Here is a 23,553-nt window from a genome sequence, read left to right on the forward strand (position 1 = left end):
GGTGCCTGTGGTCATCGGGGCCCTCGGGGCAGTAACCCCCAAACTGGATCAATGGCTACAACAGATCCCAGGAACAACATCAGACATCTCAGTCCAGAAATGTAAACTCCTCCCGTGTTGCATTGTTGCAGCTTGTACCTCCGGCTGAATGTGACCGAATGGGTCAAGTCTGAGAGAGAATGAAGTTGAACCAATCGGGAAGGGCGAAAAAAAGCAAACAACACCACTGGGAGCCAATCATTGCCGTACAACGTTAAACAGCATGGCACAAGAGGCGTGGCTACCCATAAAGGTGTGTTATCATTTTATCTTTTGCTTTTGGGCATTGAAGCCAATAGCGAAGACGTCTGTCAGGCAATAGCCAATCACGACACACCTATGTGCTCAGAGGAAACTACGTCCATTTCGGCTTTGAGTTGTGCGTCAACACCAATGGGAAATCGGAGCCAAAATGGCTGAAAAAGACTCCCAGTTTCAGTTAGGGGCCGAATCATTTTTGTTGAATGACGGTTTAGCTAACCAATAAGAGACTGAGTTGTTATACCCAGCATCCAATTGCGTGACAGCACACAGAGGCTTTGTGTTATAGTACAGTAGGTATCTGTTGTCCACATTAACAAGGCACTATTTTGGAAGCACTTTGACAAGCTGTCGCTGTTCCATGTCATTCGGTACGTCCGCGTCCAACGAGACGTTTCAGGCGGTCCATTAGCTGTAAACCAGCACAGACAGAACCAGCCAGCCGTAAACCACTAACGGTGGATAAACTTAAAACACTAGCAGCTCCTTTTTATAGCATTTTTCTATCTGGCAGCTTCAGGCAACTGTAGAGGCTAATGTTTTCTTTTTTCTTCCTTTAGCTGACGCTTCCAAAACACAACCGAAATAGCAACGTCGTTATTTTAGCATTTTGCCATTTCTGCAAACGTTAGCCAACTTTTTCCCTTTCCCCCCCCACTTCAAAACAAAGCTGCCCTCTTGACACAATTTACTCGCTAGGGGGGGAAAAAATCCTCAAATTTGATCTACAAGCCGAATTTTCTTCGGAGACCCGTCAGTATCTAGCAGTTTTATTTAGCTTGCATTGAGGATGTTAAGGACTGTTGAGCTGTGTTAGCCAGCCGCTAGCTAGTTCCCACCAAGCCTTTTAAATCATCATCTGGGCGCTCAACAAGGAAGAGGGCAGTCTCGGTGTTTAACCGACTGGTGCTTCATGCTGCCGGACCTTTAACTTTTAAATACACCCAGTGATCCACGGCCACCGCGTCTCCCCTCCTTCGCCCGTCAAAAGACAAAACAAAACAAAGACTGACACAACAAGCAGATCACCTGAGCGCCGAAAGGAAGAGTCTGGGGAAGGACCTTCAGCAGGTTGGACACACTCCTGGAATCCCTCTTCGGATTGTTATAATATTAGTGTTATTGTTGAAAATGGCGGCGATCGGAATGGTGCAGATGTTGATTGAAGCAGCCGAGTACCTCGATCGCAGGGAAAGAGGTAAAGTATGCATATATATTTATATATGTATATTGCCTCACTTCTTTTGTTGTTGTTTTGTTTTTCTTTCCTTCCCCGATTAAACTTCACACTGGCCGTCCTTCCACTGCTGACTGGACTTTATGGACATACGTGCGTTTGCAGCCCTGCTTTAATTTTTTTTATTTTTGCAACAAGTCATCTGGCGACACATGCACTATTATTATTGTTTTTTTTTTGTTTGTTTGTTTGTTTTTGGGAGTTTGAACAGTGTGTACTTTACCCCGTTGTCTTTATAATCGTCGTGATAGTGGTAATAATTAATATTTTTGGGGGGGATTTCAAATGCGTTCCGCGAAGACATCCGTGCAATTCGGGAAGAGGAGAGAATGAATGCATATGTTGCAGAGGCATTCAGACGTGCAGGAACACAATGTTTCAGTGGAGGCCCCTCCTTTCCTTCTGTTGTGGTTAGCTAGTGGGCTTTATTCTCTTTCAGGATGACATCATTGTCCAAGCTGATAAGGGAGGGGCGGGGGGTTGGGGGGGGGGGGGGGTACTATATCAAAATACTGCATAAAATAAATGGCATGCATGCACCATGGCATTAATAATATGCCATGGTAGATCCAAAAGCGGTGGCAGATCTTGCAGTCGTCCTCTTCTTTTTTCTCTCATGCTCGGTTCATGCTTACTGTGGCTATATTTTGCACCACCAAATAAGACATGTGACCACGATGTTGTTTATTTGCTTGCAGAAGCTGAGCATGGCTATGCCTCTATGCCACCCTTCATCAGCAGCCGGGAGAGGGAAAGCCTCAAGAGGAAAAACAAAAGCAAGAAAAACATAAGTAGCAGGTAAAAAAAACAAAACAAACAAAAACAAAATACAAACAAACAAACAAAAAAAAAAAAGCAGCTGGTTGGCTTTTTGTTGCATAGACCTGCCCAGACATGGAGAGGTAGGGGCTGGGTCCATGTTGCAAGGCTGAAACTTTGGGTTGCGTTTGGAAAACAGGAAATGACACAGATTTGCCTCCAGTTTGTTAAGAAAATAAAGCGCACGGTTCCCAGTGTGCCCATATATGGCGAGTGGCTAAATTGTGTTGGCCTACCCAGCTGGGCCGTTGTTGGTGAAGTCAGTTTGAGTCAATCTAATTTGATCGTTTATCATCTGGTCGGGTAGCTGTTCTCAGCATGGAATGCTAAGGTGACTAACAGCAAGTGTACATGCAGGAGTGAAAAAGATCAACTAGTCATTGATACAAACTGGTTATAAAACTAGTACTGACGCCTGATTCCCTTAATTTGATGTGTTCAGCGATACGTCCACGTAAAAATCATCCACTGTCCCAACTTTGTCACTATATTCAGCAACTTTTCAGACGAAATAAATCTGCATCAACCACAATCAGAATCGTCAGGCTTTTAAAAGATCTGTGTTTGGCCAGAAAACTACAATCAGTAATAATAGGAGGGTTTATACGGAAATGCATAAAATAGCATTTGATGTATTTCTTGAACAGATGGATCTATTTCTGTATAAACTGTCCATCTCCAACATTGCAATACTTCCCAAGTTATGTGGCAGGTATCAGCCAGCACATACACCGTAGCGTGTATGTGCTGGCTGAGGGGAGAGGGAAATGAGCATAGAGAGGAAATGTAGACGGGTCGTCTGTGAAGTTGTAAAAAGAAGCAACCCATTGAGCAATAGACCTAATTTCCACGTTGAAGCTACACGTTGACCTCATTTAGACTTGTTATCTCTGGACCTTGACCTGATTCAGACCTGTGTATTTTGTCTCGTTTTGAACAAACCTATCTGGTCTTAATTTTTAGGGTAAATATTAATTGCATGCAAGAAACACAAAAAAAGCAAAAGCGGAGACTAAACTTTGTTTAATTCATAATAAACTAACTAATATCTTTGCATTTATTTCAGCTGTGATATTGTGGGAGCAACATCAATGTGTGGGGAAAAAATATATATATATATTTATTTGGAAAAAAAATATTGACATAAAAGTATCAAATATGTAAGTAGGCTTTTTTCCAGTATACTTACATATTTCTATGGTACATGAGATTCACTGACAATAAAATATCTGCATATAACCAGAGAGAAAACAAATGGGTTAGGGTTAGGTCGTTAAACACATTGTACTACACATGATGGAGTGCTGACTAGATGTAAGCTCCATGGCAACCATTCAGCTGTACACAATGCCTGAGTGGAACAAGCTCCGCCTTCAAGGCTCAGCTCCTCCCCAGAGCTGCAGTTTCCAAGCTTCGGCCTCACAAAGCAGCCCATGCAAGGTTCAGGTTTTTATTCATGCGTTTGAGTTTTAGCGCTCTCCTAATTTGCTCTTTGTGATGACAAACTTCTTCTGTGTGATTCAGGCGAATTGACCAAATGTAAAATGCCAGAATACCATTTTGTAGCAGAATTTCTATGTGTTTTTGTCTAGGACTTGTCCTAGACTATTGTCACCCAAATGTCTTCCTCTCGCGTCAAAGGGCCATAAGGTAGTACAGTCCTTATTATTCAGGTTTTAACTCGATTCTTGGTTGAAGCGTTCATGGCGATGCAAAGTTGGAACTTAACTATCATTGAACATTTGCAAAACACCTATAAACGACATGCAAATCCGTACACTGTACAGCATTGATGGCGGATGGAAAACACCGCAGGGATCCACTGATGTAGCAAGCCGAGTTTGACGGAGGAGTAAATTTAGACGTTGCTTTATGTTCTGACTGACAGCAGCACACATCAATCCGGCTTCAAAGTGGGCAGCAGCTCGCCGAGACCTCCCGGGTCAAACCGGGTGACTCCAGGCCGATTCAGGAAACCGCTCTCAGTCCGAGCGTTGGACGTTAAAACCTCCAGGTTTTCTGACCTGCGTTCGTGTGCGATGCGTAGCTGAAGTTTGGTGCAGTTTCATGATCCATTCCAAGAACACGAACATAATGTTCTTTACCTGTTGAGCCTCATTTATAATGTACAGGACTATCTTGAACCGCTGTGTCTGTTTGAGAACAAAGGGTGGTGTTGTTCCAGGATTAAAAGTGGTTTCAGTGGAGGGTTTTCTTTCTAAACCCAGGAGCTCATGTTTTTGTGTTCCTGGGAGGGTTTTTCATACGAGGGTTAGTTTGGTGCTATTCCATGGGTTTCATTTGACTCAAACAGGAATAAAGAAAAACTGAAATAGTTTCGGCAGATGAGTGAAATAACAGAAGGAAAAGATTAAATGAAGGTAGGAATTGACCAGTAAAGGATTGATGACAGAAAAAAACAAAACTGATGTGTTTTTAATGTCACTGTTACTTGTTAAAAAACAATCTATTTAAAATAAAACACTTGGTGTGTTGGGGGGCCCAATTACAGCCTGGTGGCCCGCTAGGCTTATAATACGCTGTCACTAACAAAATGCCAATGTTGTGGTTATTATTAATTAGAGTCAGCGCTAAACAGATTTTTTCTATCCTTGATTTAGAGGAAGTCTTTTGGCAGTTTTTCATTTTTCTGAATGTTTGTTCCAAGTTATTAGAGCATAAAAGCTGAATGCTGTTGTTGTTGTTCATTTCAAAAGGGATAATGTGCATCAAAACATATGCAAGACTTGGTCTAAAAGGCTAGATTTCAGCTGTTGTCCCTGCCGGTACAGTCAATATGAATTCAATATATTACAGAGGAATACAGACAATTTAACAAGCTTCTTTCAAAAAGAGAGTAATAATAATGGTCAATAAAAAGCTTTATTTTTTTTCATTCTAAAAGGAGCATATCAAGTCAGTTAAAAAGAATAAAAAGCAATAAAAAAATGCGTAAAAGAATAAAGATAAGAGTCACAGGATCAGTGTCTGTATATCTAACTATCTAATTGTGCTTCTTCCAAAACAACAACCCAAACAGACTGAACCGACTCTTTAGATTAACTGAGTGGTACTTGCAGTACTACTGTGTTCTGCACTGCACAGATGGGACGTGTTGGACATTCCTTCGTTGTAGATCAGTGTTTGCTGATGGAGTTCATCTTGGTGTGGGAGTTGGGAGGGGGGGCAGAAACATCCTGACTTTTTTCTTTCTTTCTTTTTTTTAATAAACTCATCATTGTTTTCTTCCAAATATATACCCATTTTTTAATGTTTCTTTTCCCAAAAAGTTTGAAACGTAGCAGCGGATTTAAACTCTGGCAGGTGTTTAAAGTGTCCCAATGACCTAATTGAGTCAAACAATAAGGTGAATTGTGCCACATGACGGCCGATTGTTATATACGAGTCTGTGTTTTGTCGACATGTGACTGATGATGACAATATGAGTTGTTCTGCCACTTCCACTTCGTTACAGAGATGGTGTGCGCCTCCAGCTCGGATCATGTGCGAACACGTTGAGCCACGGCTGCTTTTCAGACACGTCAAGCGTGAACTTAAATGGCTTAAATGGCTGCTCCAGTCTTGTGTGGTAATTAGCAGAATAAGTTTGACCTCGTTAGACTTCAGCTTCTCATTCTGTGTTTGTTTTGCAGTTGTGCTTACTTATTCTTCTATATTCACTTTTCTGAACTGAAATCATTATCAGCAGAGGGAAAAAGTCATTTAGAAACCCTGGTTTAAATATAGTGTTGGTGCTGTGAAGCTTCTTTGAGATTTCCATCGTGCTCTAATGTTGTTCTCCCATCAAAAACATACCTGGAGTGTTGCTTTGATGCTTTCATGAATGTTTGAGAAATCCTTTGATCTGCCCAAAACGCCTGGATAGACCGAGGCTCGCCTTCCAGACAAGGCACCTCCTCAGAGCTGCTGGTTTCCAAGCTTCCACCTCACAAAGCAAACCTCCAATCCTCACGACTTTTCCACTTTTTCCTAGCTCCTTCAGACTAGCTAGCGTCAATTAGCAAGAAACAGCGGTACTGTCGGCCGAGCTCATTATAGGAGCAGTGAAATGCGTTGCTAAAGTGTTAATAGCGGACCTTCCTGAAGGCGGAGCTTCTTAAAGAGACAGAACCCCAATTTCATAGCAGTAAATTACAAAGTAAATTTTCTTTTAAATCATATTTGTTATTTGTAACATTTTTATAACAACTGAATGTAATATAGTTACTATGTGCCTAGAAAATCTGTAATACTGCCCCTTTAAGAACCACCCTGATAATCATTAAGATTGTCTTAACAAACTAAACCATGTGTTTCCAGTCCATATTCTAAGAAAAATATTGAATTCATTTAATTCAAAGGGTTTTCTTAAAATGATGTCACAAAGAACAACTTTCAGTCTTAGGATTGGTTTTTCGAACAAGCTTTGACTTTTAGGTTACAACCAGCCAATCAAGAAACACCAGTTGGGACCAATCAAAGGCTCAGTTCAGTCTTAACTAGATTTCTCAGCATCTTCTTGCAGTTTAGCTATTTGCATTGGTAAAGTAAAGCTGCCTCGGTCACTCCTGTATCTAGTGCAGAGTTACATGCAAATTAGTTTTATCTGTTTTCAAGTGTACAAAGACATTTGCTCTACAAACTAGACCAAATGACTCGTGTTTTTGAAGTGTGTGACATCAAACTGAACTTTAACCTGACTCTGTTCGGTCTCCCTAAAGGTTTGTGCGTTTTGCATCCCAGTTGAGTACTTCCTTGATCTAAAACGAATCATTGCAAATACTCGCGGCCCAAGCAATTACGCAAGCTTGTGTAATTTTGAATGTAGCGCTGCTGTGGTTGCTACGTGTGAAGGGGGTGGGGGCAGGGTGGGGGAGCAAACATCACAGGAACCAAGGCGGGAGGAAACATCTTCCAGAGCCAAAAATCTAGCCTGAATATGTAGGATCCCTTCGCTGCCAGATCTGTTATGTCACCCGTGGCTGTCTGCCCTGTGCAGGAATGCACACTGTCCTGGAGGGGGAGGAAGGGGCCGGGCGAGAAACGGAGCACCCCCGAGTGGCTGCCTGAAACTTGATGATGCCCACACAAGCAGCTCTGTGCCACATCAGGAGAACAGGCTTCACTTACAGCCTTTTAAGCATCCACCATCACCCTGCTGCAAAACAAATTCTTTTTTTTTCAGGAGCTTTAATGCGTCATTCCTAACAGGAAGTCGTAAAACACATCAAACAGCCTGCCTAGACGTCAAAGTTCGAATGAGGGTCTTAAGTCGGTGGCAGTGTGGGGCGTAGCGCAGCTGAAAATGCGGAGGTTATTTTTGGGAGTCGTGGTGGGACGGGGTCAGGTGGAGGTGGATGAGCTGAACTCGTCGTTTTCTTTATACTGTTTCCTCCCAGGTTGGTTTTAGTTAGTTTTCTTTTAGTCTTTTTGAAAAACCTATTCCCTTTACCCCCTCCATATTCTGCATCTACTCTGTTTGTGACTGAATGCACCACTGCAATGCAGGAGCAAAGCCAGCCATCAACACTCCTCCATCTCTCCTTTTACCTCTGCTGTGCTTCACCCAACTCTTCCACTGATCAGGACAACATGTACACTGGAGGATCTGGCAACATGAACGGCTGAGTGGCATCTTACACTGCCTAGTCTTTGGGATATGATCACAGTGTGTCTATCTCTTTATCACGGGTCAGTGGGTAAAGGTGGTCCTTAAAGTTCCCACATGGTGTATTTATTTAAAACAACCATAAAATTTCTTTCTGAGAATAAAATAACGTGATCATTTTTTTTTCTATTTGCTATAAGAGGCAGTATTATTTAAATATTGACTTTCTGTTTTTGCTTTACATCGTGTTATAATATTATTTCCTTATCAAAAACAAACCTGGAGTGTTGCTTTGATTCTTTCATGCATGTTTGAGAAATTCTTTAATATCCATGGTGACCATTCAGCTGTGGGACTAGCTCCACCTTCATGGACGAAGCTCCTCCTCCAAGCTGCAGTCCCAAGCTCCTGTGATGCCTACGTCAACATATTAGCCCATTAACGCTTTTAAGGGGTTACCAGAGCAGCCATGTTGTGATGACTTCCTGGAGGCGGAGTTTCAGAAAGAGCAGGAGCTTCTTAAAGAGACAGAGACCCAAATTTCAAGGGATTCCATTACAAAGTAAAATTTATTTAAGTCATGTTTGGTATATACAGTATACACATGGTTACTTGATTTTGCCATAAAATGGCAAAACACATAATATGCCTGAAAAATACATAATATTTTCCCTTTGTGTGATTTCTTTTTTTATTCGTATGATCATTAAAAAAAACAAAAACAAAAAACAATATTCTGTTTAAATTCTAGTGTTTTGGGGCACACTGCAAAAGTCTGTATTTTTCGGCTTAAAATCAAAATGAATAAAGTTAGGCTGAACAGCCTGGAGGAAAACGAAGCCTTTATAAACCAGCTTGCACGTCAGAATATCTCTTCATCTTTCCTGAAATCCGTCTTTGTTATTTCTTTTCAGAGAACTCGTACACACCCACACAGCCATGTTTTTATTTTATTTTATTTTTCTCGGGTGCTCACTCCTCCACATTCAGGTCCTGGACTGCAGCAATGCCACATGTAGAAGTCATTACTCACCCGCGTAATTACCGCCGCTGTTGTATTAGCTCTGATTTCGCTCACATTCTCCTTCTGTCTTGTTTACCTCTGCAGGTCTACACACAATGAGATGGAAAAGAACAGGTGAGTAATAAAGTCTTCATATTTGTGTGTGTGTGTGCGTGTGTGTCTCTGCATGTCTTAGTTATTGGTGGAGCATCATCACATGGTAAACATTTAATCAACAGAGTTTTTGCTAAAATCCTCCGAGTGTGATTTGACGCATCCCATCGGCGGCCATCTTTAAAACCATTCACCTGCATATGCAGTGATTTTCCCACTATGTGGAAGGAATAGTTCAAGTTCTTTTTAAGGGTTTTGGTGCAGAGTAATGGGTATCGTTCTCCATATGCTTGAAATATTTTCATATTTTACGCCGTTGACCAAAACATTTTGTTTGTGCCAGACCAGACCAACATAAAGCTCTGTGTAATTGTTAAATATAAAGATAATTGGTCATGAAAAGTGCAGAGTAGATGATGCCTCTACATAAAATCTGGAACCATTTGCCCTCATGTTTACTAGTTAGTAAATATAGTCCACTTTTGTGCAATGTTAAATCAGTATAGTGTCAATAAAGTTGTTGTGTGAAGGCCTCAAAGGTTTGTTAGAAAGCGCTATGACCGAGGAACGCAGCGGCACAACTATGAGTTGCTCGTTCCACAACATCCACAAATAAATATGGGACAGTCGCAGAAGAAAACAAAAATAATGACTGCAGCAAACGCTGCAACTCTTACATAGCATAGCTGCTATGTAAGAGTTTTAATGATAGTAGTATATTAATGTGTTAAAATGGCCTAGTCAAATTCAGAGCTAGATCCAAATGAGAATCTATGGTTTGAAGATCGATTTTCACAGATACATTCTGACTGAGCTGAAGCCGTTTTGTGAGTCTTTGTCTCCATAAAGCCGGTAGAGACTTGACCCAATTACAATGTGTTTTATGCCTTTCATAGAAATTTTGAAAGCAACAGTTTTTTTTTTCTTTTTATCTTCTTCTTCCCAGTTGGTCCATCCTAAAAAAACATCTCGGTGACATCTGTGGTTGTAATGTAGAACAGAGTATTGGGACCATATTCAGATAAAAATCTATAAAATTATGAGAATAAACCAGTACAAGAATAAAGTTATAAAATTACGAGAATATAGTTATAGCATTACAACAAAGTTATACGAAAATAAAAAAGTCATGAGAAGAAAAACTTGTAAGAGAACTAAATCATACTATTATGAGAATAAAGTCATGTTAACAGAATAAACTCATACAAAAATGGCTATGAAATTACTGGAAAAGTCAAAATAACATGAGAATAAAGTTTGTAGTAATATGGTGATAGTCATTATATTTAAAGAATTAAGTTAAAGAATGAAGTTGTAATATTACGACTTTATTCTCATGCGACTTTATTCCAGTAATTTTATGTCTTGTATTTTCATAGCTTGGTCCTCGTATACTCTTATAGTGACATCATAAAACACAATACTTTTGAAAGGCTCTTTAAAACCCATTCAAGTTATAAAACAACACTGAAAATGCTCGCACAGATTTATTTAAACTCTTCAGTAAAACTTGTTGTTCATGCTTGTTTTTCGTCGATTCTCCCGCTGCTTACAGGATCTGGCGAATAGTTTCCTGAGGGAAAAAATCCCCCTCATGTTTACGAGGCTTTTGTAATCCAAGCCTCGGGCCTCAATAAAACACCAAATCAGGTGTTGTCCTGAGACAGAACAAGAGCTCGCAGTGTGCGCCCTCTGACTAAAAGAATCATGTTAACCAGGGTTGGCTGCTGTAGTGATGCCTTGGGCTGAGTGCTGCAGCAGGTTTGCGCTGACTGAACCTTCGTTTGTTCGCCGTGGCCTCCTGACACCCAAAAGATACATGAGGTGTCTTTGTTTCGTCAGCTGACTCACCATCTCCTCTGGCTCAGGAGATAATCTCGTTTAAACACCAAGAGTAATTCACAAAATCACAGCTTTATCAGCTCATTACTACATGTAGCATCTCTTCAGATTATGCGAAACTATCACAAGAGTCAGATAATGATTTGTTTTTTTCAGTTTACAACAGACAAAGCTAATTAATTATCTGTTATTAGAGACAATTATGTAATCCTCTGGCTGATACGCCACCTATTGGCAGAGATGGTGACTCGGGTTTTTGGTCGTGGACTTGAGTTGCGTTTATTTCGCGCAAAAAAATAACGATAAAAAAAACACACTACAGACTTGATTTGGACTCGAGACTAGCCGTAGTGTCAATTACATGTTTTCTTTTGAAAGAGTACGCTTGATGTGATGGCCAACGCCGTTCACACATCGAAGGTTCTTTATGTCTCTTTATGACGTGTTCACCTTTGTTTTCATTTCATAACAAGGGCCAAACAGACATCTCTCTAAAAAAAAAGGTACGTTTGATGACTACTGGTCATTTTAGGTAAAAGAGAGAAATAAGAAAAAACATCTAGCTGCTAGCTAAAAGAGGCACTTCCTGATTACAAAATAAAAGCCAACAGGCGACAGTATGAACATGACTGATTCATTCAGAAAAGTGTTTTTTTCTTAGAGCATAAATGTGTATTTTTACATGTAAATACACATTTACATGTATTGAATTTAGCATTTTAATCAACTTTAAAACAATTCAAACCAGATCAATTATTTGCATGTTGAATTGCATTTAAAGATTCAAAGATAATAGTTAAATGGTTGTGAACGTGCAGAAGGCAGACTGGATGGCATGCATTGGGTGAAGATGTTTATTCATATGTTAAAGGCGCCACTTGGACTTTGGTACCAGACCGCCGACTGCTGCCATTGGCATCGTAACAGACCAAATATCATTCACCTGATAAACTCCTGAAAGCCTGCCTTAAAATGAGTTCACTCAACTCTCACACTGAAGTCGGCGTCGGACTCAAAGGTTCAACAGTTTTATCTTAAAAGTGTCATTTTTCCACCTGCGAAATTAGAAATTCAGAATTTCTTTGCGTAATGTAGCACTTGAAATGAACGCCGAGGTGATGTCCAATAGATTTACTTTCACAAGTGGAGTATTACAACTTTCACTCTAGTGGCCCCCTTGATGCATGTCCAAAATGTTATCTGGGAATCTCTTTGGGTTTATTTCAAATGTAATGGAGATTGGAAAAGAAAGAGAGAAAGCAGAAACGGTTCAAAGGGAAAGGACAAGTCAATGCCCTAGAAGTCTACACCTGCAGAAAGAGAGAAAAAAGACAAAACATTGCAGCAACCAACAAATGCTTATATATCGGCCTGTTACAATAAACAATAAATCAATCACATGATAAACTAAAGCAAGTTCAAACATTTCCATTTTATTGATTTATAGTTTTTCCCTTTTTCTACCAAACTTTGGAGGACAAAAGTCTTCGGTCTGGTGATTTGGTCTCAACCAGCTCTTTTTTGTTTCCAGAGACTTCATGATTCATGTTATTTATATATTCTGGATGTTTAAAATGTTTTCCAGTTCCGGTGTTAAATTTTCATTAGAATTTGAAATTCATTGATGTTTGAGAGGGTGTGCCTGCATGGTTGTGCCATTACCATTATGTTACTTGAAAATATCCTCAAAACAGCAATATTATCGTTTATCGCAATAACCTCTGGGACAATTTATCGTCCAGCAAAATTTATTAACATGGTTGGCCTATTTATATAACAATGAGGACGTCACTATAAGGCGCATGGCACAAGTTAAGTCGAGATTCATTTACTGCAGTTGTAGCCGCAGTAAAGCATCATCTTCAGCGAGGTCTCACTTGGACGAAGAGTGGTGGGAGGTTAAAGTTGATGCTTTCACCTCCTGCTGGTCACGACACAGGAATCAAAACTCGTTTCCTCCTTTTAATTTGCACAACGGGCGCAGAGAACTAGCTTTTGCTTTTCCCGCTTGCGTCTTGTTTGACGTAAAGAAGACCTGTAGTCATAGCAGTTTCTTAAAGAGAGGAGTCCTTCGTGGCAGGTTCAGTGACAGAAGACAGCGCTGAGGAAGGTTGTCGACATTTATATGAACAGAAATCTGAGAGGGATAGTTGATCCAAAGCAGCAGCTCAGTTGATCGGCTGGAGGATCCATGCTAATGTTTCCTCCCAGTGGCCCAAAGCTCCTCTGCTCTGTGTCTGTCTAGGACAGTTTGGTCGAACGCGAATATCTCCCAACCGCCGATTCAAAAAAAACATAATAATCATCTCCCCGTTGGAGAACTTTCTAAACCATTTCCTGCCTCCAACATCCTGCAGAAAGTGCGAGTCGGAAAGCCGTCGTAATGCGGGCAGATCGCCATCCACCAAATCCGAATCCTGTTCACACACACTGCAGCGTCCCTGTGTGTGTGCGTGTGTGTGTGTGTTTACTTCGAATGTAACCCGACTCCAATCAGTAGCGCATTTTCTACTCGCACGCAAGTCTCTCCGTTCCGGCTCCAAGGGGTCAGAGGGCGAATGCAAGGACAGCGAGGTGATTTATTGCTGTCGGGGGCCGGAGGGCTCCGGATGACCTACATGTGGTTCTGAGTGGAAAAAACTATTTTCAGCTGCAGGGCGATGAAGTGGCCGGACTTTCAACTTTTAGTTTGGAACCGGCTCCGTCTTTAGGCTGAGAAGAACATTCTCAACCGTTGACACACTAAACCTGAATAACCTGTCGCCGATAAGGCGCAGAGCGCTGTGGCCGTGTCACTTGGCTGTGACCTGACGAGTGTGCTACTCGACAGCGTTGTTTAGCAAACATTAGCTTGCCCCTTTGAGCCCTTATTATGTCAGAACAACCTGGGCGGGGACGCTGCCAGGTTATGTAATGGCACTTTGGACGCCCTTTGGACGGAGTCAGCTGAGAAGTAGACGCTTGTTCTCAGCTGTTGACTGCAGCGCTCCGTGTACGAGTTTGTGTGTGCGTGCAAAAGCTTCTCACCACTGCGCAAGGGGTTGAGAAAGTAATTAAAAGCTTCCTCTGCCCACAGTCAAACCAGTTGTACATCTGTTATTGTGTCCGATTTGAATAGCTCTGACTCACACGGCGGTGGCGTGCCAGGCCTTCAGCCGCCTGTAGAGAATGAGGGGCGGAGGGGACGCAACATTTAAACACTGCTGTCGGGACGAGTCTGACGTACGCGGGGCACACTCGCTCAGGCAAACACAAGCACTCAGACACGTACACACTCCCAGCCTGGCCGGAGGTGTGTGTTGTGTAACAGTGGGGATCGAGTGGTTAGCTCCACACACCGAACTACAGCAGGCGTTTCTCAGGGAAGAGAAATGTAAACGTGAACCGGGGAGGTCACTGTACTAATCTGTTCACATGTGATCTCAGGGTTTGATCTGTTTGCTGGTCCCGTTTTGATGCCGCTCAGCATTTTCTGCTCCGAAAGTGAGTGGAGCAGAAGTGGTTATGTTTGTTCGTTTGCAGCCAAAGAGAGGAGAAGGGAGAAACGAGAAGTGCAGAAAGATTTCTTCGTCATGGGTAAAGAGCCTTTCAAATTAGGGCTGGGACTTTATTGTGTGATTAATAACTTTTTTTCTTTTGTATGTAGAGGAAAAAAGAAAAACAAAGTCCTTCCTGGAATCTCCCGGCCCACTGGGGTCTGACCCGGATTCTATTTGCAAACAGCGATGGATAATGAACCCGATCCTACTGGCCCACCTGGGATTTTGTTTTTGTTTGAAAAAAAAAGCAATCCGACAGGATGCTGGAAAGACTACTGTTGTGTTGAAGTTGTGCTGAAATGGCATCTCAACGCTAAACATGAAGCAGAAGTGCTGATGTCAGCGTTCACAGGCGTTCACGAATGATCCTGAGCTCCTGAAACAATTACAAGCTGAATGGGTAGAATAACACTTCGCATTAAATAACCCAAATAACTGATTAAAAGCAATAAGTATATTTGTTTTTGAGCTCATAAATCTCACACACACAGGGAAAGAAATGGTCTTTTCTGTCTCGTGCCTCTCAAGCAACCTGTTGTGGATGTTGTCTAATGGTTGTTATGCCACACTCTGCCAGTTCTCTAACACTGAGCATTACATGTTTCGATAGTTTTTTTGTGCCACACTCTCCTCTGTGTTTGGTTCACACAGATCATAGCGGACAAGGGCAGTGAAGCTCACTACGACTTAAAAAGCAAAACGCAGGTCGAGTCAAAACTTAATAAAGTGAAACGTTTCCGCTGCACATTTTAGTGTGGACATGTTTTGCAGCCGTAACTCTGAACTTCCTCTAGTGGTAGAGCTGTGGCTGATTCCCACATTTCTTCAGCAGCTATACTTTCAGTAATTAGGAAGTTCTCCTCGTCTGCTGTCCATTGTTCTCTCAGATCAGGAAGTGCAGAAAGTGTTGCACATGTAAAAAAAACAACAAAAAAGGGGACATCATTAACTGAAGATTCAGCTTAAAATAGACAAAGGCACAGTGAGAAACATCTGCTACTTATTACACAGCAGAGATAATTAACTCGCTCTTGGAGCACGCCGCCCTATTTACTGTTTAACTGTTTGGGTCTTAAAAAACCCGTACATAAAAAAAAAAAAAAGTAAATAAATGCAACGCTTTTGCTCTTCTCTTGCAGAGAGCATTGATAAAAAAAAAAATCACCTCAAAGTATTTTGGAAGTGTAAGAACGCTGCCTTTCTTTATCTGATGAATGAACATCCTCCCACTGGTGGTTGCTTATTTTTGGGGGCCTTTCAGAATGTGTGAACAATGCTCTGAACAATGATTGCAGTGCGTGTGTGCGTGTGTGTGTGTGTGTGTGTGTGCGTGTGTGCGTGTGTGTGTGTGTGTGTGTGTGTGTGTGTGTGTGTGTGTGTGTGTGTGTGTGTGTGTGTGTGTGGGCACGGTTATCACCGAATGTTCAAAGTGATGTTCCCGAGCCGTGTGTCGTAGTAATTCGCTGCCGGCTGGAAGGAAGCGGCTCCATATTTAGACAAATCATTCAGTTCAGCTCGTGGTGCCGAGCAACTCGAGCCACAATGCGCGCATGTTGGCACCGTTTGAGGAGGAGGTGGATTTCTCATCCCATGTGTCCTTTCTGAAGAGCGTAGCCGGCCTCTCTTTGGAAAGTACCGTGCAGCAGGCAGTATGGATCACAATGCGCTAAAGCGGTGAAATCCAAGAATATCTCAGCCCACACAAGGTTAGCGGTGGACTCCGCGAGTTAGACTCATACTTGCTAAAACCCAGAGGCATTGTTTGCCTCTGTTTCTGAGGAGAAAATAGTTTGGCTTGATTGCTTCAATCGTTTCCCCTCCCTTTTTTAATTTTACTGTCTTCTCTCTCCAGACGGGCACATCTACGGCTCTGCCTGGAGCGCTTGAAATCTCTCGTTCCTTTGGGACCAGACGCCAACAGGCACACCACCCTCAGCCTGCTGATGAAGGCTAAAGAACATATAGAGGTACTAATACGAGTAAAACACATTTGTTTGTTGCTATGGTTTCTTGCTTTTCTTCTTTCTCTCTCTCTCTCTCTTCCTGCAGGTGTAGAAGCAGACTTTCTCGGGTGGTGTTCTCTCTCCTTCTGTCTGACTTCATTTCCTTTAAACCTTTCCGTCTTCTTTTCCATCTCCATGTCCACTACATTTGAAATGAACCCAAAGCCATTTCTATTCAATATTTCTAGCTGTGCATGAAGTGGAGCATCAAAGATGTTCCTCCACTGGACGTAAATCTGTTGGACCTCACCTTGTCACCTGGACAACAATCCTGAGAAAATAACATCGCGTTTAATCCGTGTTAGTTCGTTGTGTTAAGCTTACACAACGAAGCTTAACACAACGGAATGAACATGATGGCAGTTCATGCCGTCAATCATGTTCACGTTTTTTCCACGAGCTCCGTCTTCAGTTATTGGGATTTCATGTGCTAGAGCGATACATCCAATGTCTTTTCTACAGCATCTAGAGACATGTCCCTTGCTTGTCCACAAAACAGCTCCGACTCAGACGAGATGGAGAGCCCCCATGAACCTCCGTTTTAAGTCTTACCTCTTGAATCTTGAGTCAGATTATACTAGGCTGTTCCAACTTTTGGACCTTAGTCAACCCTGACCAGCTTTCCTTTCCCGCCTGAAGAGAAACATCCATACACCACAAACTAGCGAAGATCAGGGAGAGTTGCAGAGTTAGTTTTCTGCTGCACACTCCTTGCTAAGCTTGTGGATGGCCATGTCCAGGTAGGTCTTTATGATGCAGTTTGTTCGCTAATGTTTTCCTACAAATGTCTTAGGCCTTCATAGGACAGCAGAGCATCCATTGAGTCTTAAAATTTGTTGTTGCAGCGTCAGCAAATTTGAAAAAGTTCTGAACACCGTAAAGGGTACAAAATGTACGGCTGTATCAGCAGCTCCTAAAGGCCTCCGTTTCCTGTCTGCCCCGATGTTCAGAGGCTAGAGGAGAGTGACAGGAGAGCTCAGCACACCTTGGAGCAGCTACAGCGGGAGCGGAGACACCTGAGGAGACGCCTGGAGCAGCTGGGAGTGGAGCGGACCCGCATGGACAGCACCGGCTCTACCCGCTCCTCGGACAAATCCGACTCTGACCAGGGTGAGCGCCAACAACGCAGGCTCAAAGTCTAATACCCATCAGGGTTTCCCCAAAAAAACCTGCTAAACTCCATGGTAGGGGGCGCAAGAGCAGCCCATTAGCAGCCCACACAGTTTCTATGGTGAAAATGTTAAAGGTTACAAAAATGTGGAGGTCCTTGAACAGATATCATAGTTTGGCAATAATAGCGAGTGACGCCAATGGGCAGGCGAAGAGATGGTACAATTGATGCATCAACTAACTATAAACCCAGCTGAATTCTTATAAAAAACCTTTTTAAAATAAACAACACTTTGCCTGGCAGCCCGCCAGGCTGGTAATACACTGGGGGAAACTCTGCATATGTCCATCCACCAAAATTCATGCAACACCCTGAGTAACCGCTTGGTTGGGAACCAGAGGTGTTCCAGCTGTTTTTTGATCAAAAAGATAAAAGAACAAAAAATCCTTTTTAACTGGAACCAAAGCTGATCAGAAAAACTTGACATTTCAAAAAAAATCAGCACATGGTTAAACTTTGCTGTCCAAGGTGCATTTTGACATCTTTGTATTTTATAGAAGCAGCACATTTCTGCATGCGCGACTGTTCCGACCCAGACCCGAGCATTGATGGACTAAACCAGTGCTTCTCTATTATTTTCCGTTACGCCCCCCCTAGCAAGAAGAAAACTATTCTCGCCCCCCACTCCCCACCGTGACTATCCATCTCTGCATAACATTTTTTCCTTATTAACATTTTTTTCGCTGAAAAAACTCTAGCGGCTTATCGGCGTGATTGGGATGTAACATATTTAAGTGACGCGCAAATTTATTTGGCTTCATGCTGTCCGCTGCGAGCATTTTTAGACACAGCAAACACACCGGTCTTTCCTCTTCTCCAACTGTAGTCACAGTGAAGCCAAGCTAAATACGCTTCGTCGTATTTCCTCTTCTTAGCTTTCGGTTGACTTTCTGTTGTCTCATTATCTTTGTCTCTCTCCACTTTTCTTTTCATCCCTGTGAAAAACTTTTTCATGTTGGGGGTTGTTGAATAACGGAGGCCATAGACAGAATGCAGTCGGAGCTTTTTGTTGACTTAACACTGCTAACCAAGGCAAACCTGTTGTCTTGTAAGTCGTAAAATGTTGCACTGTCGCAAACGTGACAGAAGTAACAATGAGAGCGCCACTGCCGCCTACTGTGCGCAATTACACTTTATACTAGTTCGGCCAAAAAAAAGCCTGTTCCCAGGATCACACGCGCCCCCCCAGGTATCGCACCGCGCCCCCCAAAGGGGGCCCGCCCCACTATTTGAGAAGCACTGGACTAAACACAGCGAGTGAGTCACTGCCTGAGTCAGCTGTGCTGCAGGTTTGAAGGGTTTTATTGTGGCTGATTGATTTTGTTGCTCCAGCCGAAAGAATTGGAGTTTAGCGGCTTCATCTAAAAACTGGCGTGTTTAACTGATTAACCAGTTAGTCGGTGTGAAAGCTTACGTCAACCAAACTGGGTCCCACAGCTTGAATAAATCATTCTACACATTTAAAAAAAATGTCAACAATCATTGAATTTGATAGTTGCATTTTAGTTTTTCCTTCTAATGTAATGTCTTCCACAGAGGACCTGGACGTGGACGTGGAGGGGACGGACTACCTGCTGGGTGACCTGGAGTGGAGCACCAGCAGCGTGAGTGACTCAGGGGACGAGCGAGGCAGCCTGCGGAGCAGCTGCAGCGACGAGGGCTACTCCAGCGCCAGCCTGCAGCGCCTGCAGGACACTCAGGAGACGGCCAAGCAGCTGGCCTGCGGCCTATAAACAGCCCGGACCGCCGAGCCGACACCCACCCACCCCACCTCCACCCAGAACCTCCATCTCACCACTTCTACCTGCTCAGACCCCGCCCCCCTCCACCCTGCCCCCTTGGTCCCACCCACCCACCCGTCCTCTTCTCCTCTGCAGCTGACTTCCACTCAGACTGCAGCAGCTCAAAGACGCCCACACACACTCAGCTCTTCTTCTTCATCATCAGCGGTCAGTCTTAAGGGTGTTGCCCGCTCCGCTCCTCTCCGCTCTGTGCCAATCAAACGAGTGGGATTTGAAAGACACTCCGCCCCCTTTCCGTCTCTCCGTCCTCCAGAAACACAACTTTCAGCCAGAGAATGTTACCACACAATGTCCCACTGCCTCTTTTTCTACGCCTCAAGAGCCATGGGAAGCACTTCTAAGAGATTATTCTCTTCTGTGACACACACACACATACACACGTGTGCGTGCGTGCACACACACATACACACCTCTCCTCGGTGACGCAGGGCCCATTTTTCTGCCCCTCTCGCCACTGAAACATCAGTGCATGGTACCTTGCACTTGAAATTGCTTTTGTAAACAAAAACTGTCATCTTTTTCAAACGCCGTCTCTTGTAAAGCCCCGCCCCCTCCCAGATGAAGTGAATGTTTGTGAAACATGTCCGTCAGCAGACTCCGTGGACGCTAAACCAGACCGACCTAAACGATCTGAGCCGGCAGCAATACATCCTGTGGAGACTGAAGCTTTAGCCGGCAGGCTCCTTTTGTGACCCTTTGTGACCTTTTTTTTTTTTTGTTAGTTTTTTTTTAACGTCCACCTCTGCCACTCGCGGTGAGAAGGAAAAAAGCGAAACGATGCGAGATTGTGAAGATGTTTGCGGGTTCTCGACGGGTCCTGCCTCTCTCTGACGACGGTGGCGTTTTTACAGCGTTCCCCTTTTTCTCTCCCCGCCCGCGTGAATGGGCGACGGCCATTGACCTTTTTTTTTTTTTTTTTTTTTTTGCCAGGTGCTAGCACATCGTTGTACGCTAATCTGTCACTGCCCCAGCTGTTCACAGGAAGGGAAAAGCCCATCTACCTAAAAGCAGTCGAGAGACTTGAACACATTCCACGACATAAAGAGGAGAAGCTGGTGAGACTGAGATGAACTTTTTGTGTGTTTTGAAACTGGGCAGTCGCATTAATTACATGAAGGTTGAGTTTGGGTCAGGATAGGGTGGGGTTTTTCTTTATTTCATTTTTTTTTTTTTAGCGGGAACACTTTAGTCAGAGGCCCAAAGTTTTCTGTGTTTTCTCCTCTTAAAAAGCACTAAAATGTCAAAAACCACAGAAAAAAAAAATCCTTTCCCTTGCCATCATAGCTATTTATTATTTCTGGACAAATGTACACCTTTTAATGTAAATAGTTCTCAAAAAGAGTTCTATGTCTATCACCAAATGTATTTATTAGATATCCTAAATATATAGATGACTCTATAAAAAACAAAAATATATAGAGAGATAAATATATATATACTTAGTCATAGCTTCTGTTCATTTTTGTGAGTTTTATGGAGAGTTTCCTACAACGTAGTTGGTTTGCACAGCAAAGTCGATCCTTAGAATGCTTAGAAAAGTCTCTTGTGCCTCGAGGCGTTCGTGTCTGTTGAATTTGGCACAGTTTCATCGTGGTTCGTTTTCTTTTCTTCCACTTTTATTTCCTTGTGTTTAAAAGCCGTCCTGTCCGGCCGTGGGGGACGGCGGAACAGCAACAACAAAAAAAAAACAAACTCAATATAACTTTGGAAAAATCTGGATTAAAAAGCCTAAGAGCAATGGAGATGCACCAATCAGGATTCTCCTGGTCGATTCTAGTTCACTGTGAGGTTTGACCTGCTGATTTGGCCAAATTTTTATTTTCACTTCTTTTTTTTTTCTACAGATTGTAACGCAAAAAAAAAATATTAAAATGAATTGAAGTATTAGAGTTGGGTTAAACACAAATTGAGGTAATTAAAGATTTTTTCCCATTTGTCCCTAACTGGATCCTGGTCATTATGTCCATTTGGCATTTTACCTTTGAAGATTTGGTTGTTCGATAGTTTTTTAAAAAAAAATTTTATGTATGTATTTATTCCTCTTAGAAACAAAATGGTGCCCTCCGATACTGGACTTTTTGTACCTTGCAAGAGTCAGTTTGTACTCCCGTCAAAGCCTTTTGAACGTTTTGTACCGGCAATCAATAAATATATCGCATGGCTCCTTTCTTCCTGTTTAGACCTTTGCATTTTAATTAACTTTACAAGTGAAGCTCTAAATTTTCACTAAATTAAATGAGTCATTCATACTAGTCTTTCATTTCTAATTCGTCAGACATTTGACCTAAAAACATTATTTGACATAGAAAAATATTTCAAATGTTCAGGTAGTCCTAAATTATGATTCTGAATTTGTCTTTATGAAAAAACTTTGCCAAGTACGCGGTGTGAACATGGTGAAACTGTTGGGATGAAACGGCGCCCACATCAGGACAAACTGACTTGTTTACAGCACAAAATCAAAGTCTGAAGGGGTCAAAGGGCATCGATATGGAGCAAAATGGGGGTACAAGTTGACCTGCAGCCTCAAAAGTTCAAATGACTTTTATTAAACTGAACAAAAGTGCATGAAATCATTACGAGTTAATCCATATTTAGACCAAAAAGTAGCTGGACCTTAGTCAGGATTCCATCCTCTAATCGATTCAGGTTGAAGGAAAAGTTGGCAGGTTCTGATCTCCGGCCGACGGATCGGTGCATCTCTACTGGTAGAAATTTGGTGGCCAAATTCTCAGAGGCGACGATCCAACATCCCGTCCTCCCCCCACCTGTCCCTCACCTACAACTCCCAACATGGCCGCGCGGCTCCGTGTGCCCTCAGGAGAGCCGGGGGGGCAGGAGGGGGCTTCACAAATACCTGAATGTACACAGACCGCAGTGCAGCGGCGCAACGCTGAAGGAAGCTCCCCGCTTGCGCATGCTCTACTTGTAAAGCTCAGCTAAAGCATTAACATGTTACACCAATGACATAATTTTTTTTTTAAAAAACTCTCGAAAATCTATAAAACTTAGATTAGAATTGTTTGGTCTGTTCGTGTGGCATGCTGCTTATTTTCGTCAAGTTTAAAGTTTTTTTGTTTTGTTTTTTCCAACGGAGAGGAACCGCGAACCGCTAGCACACGAAAACAGATGTAAGAGTCGGTGCAGCTGTGTTTCACTGAAATGCCACCTGTTGGCTGATTTGTGTGTGTGTGTGAACGTATTCGGCGCTGTCTTCAGATAGAATTTTATTTCGGGGTGGCAGAGGATGGGCAGCCAAGAAACACCGACTGGCTATTTTCCTGTTCCCCGTTTCCGACTACAACTGCCCCCACCTTCACTTCCAGTCCACCTGTGAGTTTTCTGGATCGGCCCGTTCATTTCCCAGCTGCTGTGTGCGAGCACGACTCCCTCCGTGTCGGCTTACGTGCGCTCGCTGCCCACGCCCCTCAAAACGACCCCTCTCCTCCGGTGCTCTCGGCATCCGGCTTAAGAAGCCGGTGTTGAATCTCTCGAAGAACAAGCCTGCAGTCAGACCAGTCGTTTAAGCTTCAAGGGAGTCTCTTTCCTCCCATCCAAGATGGCTAACCATGCCTTAAAACAGTAACAAAAGTACAACCCAACACGAGAAAGCCCATGCCCAAGCGCCTATATTGTACAGGAATGGTCATTCCATTCCTTCGTGGCGCTCTTTCATACATCACATACAGAAAACACACGCCGTGTCGTCGCTCCATGAACATCGCCCCCGACCCTTCTCCCTCCTCTCCGCCGCCTTTCTCTTCAGGAAGGACCGGTTTCCATTTCCCGGGTGGTTGAATGTTTTTTCAGCACTTACTTTTTAAAAATTGGGGAATTTGAACATTGTCTTCTAAACAAATCACTACGTTGGGTCAGGAGACGCCCTCTGACAATGAATTGTGGAGCCGCAGTTGTGATAACAAAGAATAAACTATTTGAAACCCTTGTTTACCCACCTGACTCCGTGTCTCAGTCTGTTTGTGATGTTCAGCCTATAGACATGTTGCTGCAGGGATAAATCCCCCCAGTTTAGTCCGAGTTTTATCTGAATGCCAGCACCCTGTCCAGGCAGAAGAAACAGCAGAAGCAAGAAGAATAAATATCCAAACAAGCTT

General features: G+C 42.9%; 1 protein-coding gene across 2 annotated transcripts; it reads left to right on the forward strand.

Annotated features, from left to right (window-relative positions):
• The first annotated feature begins 196 nt into the window (after window positions 1-196).
• Window positions 197-23,389, forward strand: mxd1 (MAX dimerization protein 1). 2 transcript variants are annotated; one of them, XM_055050573.1, is made up of 6 exons: window positions 197-1,371; window positions 2,236-2,335; window positions 9,073-9,102; window positions 16,315-16,429; window positions 17,416-17,575; window positions 19,173-23,389. In XM_055050573.1, the coding sequence occupies exons 2-6, from the start codon at window positions 2,259-2,261 to the stop codon at window positions 19,367-19,369; spliced, it is 579 nt and encodes a 192-aa protein (XP_054906548.1). In that variant the 5' UTR covers window positions 197-1,371; window positions 2,236-2,258; the 3' UTR covers window positions 19,370-23,389. The 2 variants fall into 2 exon arrangements, with proteins under 2 accessions (XP_054906548.1, XP_054906547.1); XM_055050572.1 differs by having other exon boundaries at window positions 199-1,498.
• Window positions 23,390-23,553: the final 164 nt, after the last annotated feature.

The sequence above is a fragment of the Poeciliopsis prolifica genome, unplaced genomic scaffold (assembly GCF_027474105.1).
Source record: "Poeciliopsis prolifica strain line A6 unplaced genomic scaffold, Auburn_PproV2 SCAFFOLD031, whole genome shotgun sequence".
In the NCBI taxonomy this organism is placed as follows: Eukaryota; Metazoa; Chordata; class Actinopteri; order Cyprinodontiformes; family Poeciliidae; genus Poeciliopsis; species Poeciliopsis prolifica.

Bases quoted from the DNA above. Each gene is read 5' to 3' on its own strand.
- mxd1 (XM_055050572.1), top strand. From the start codon at position 1,432: ATGGCGGCGATCGGAATGGTGCAGATGTTGATTGAAGCAGCCGAGTAC. The intron at 1,499-2,235 runs GTAAAGTATGCA...ATTTGCTTGCAG, and splicing joins CCTCGATCGCAGGGAAAGAG to AAGCTGAGCATGGCTATGCC. The intron at 9,103-16,314 runs GTGAGTAATAAA...TTCTCTCTCCAG, and splicing joins AATGAGATGGAAAAGAACAG to ACGGGCACATCTACGGCTCT.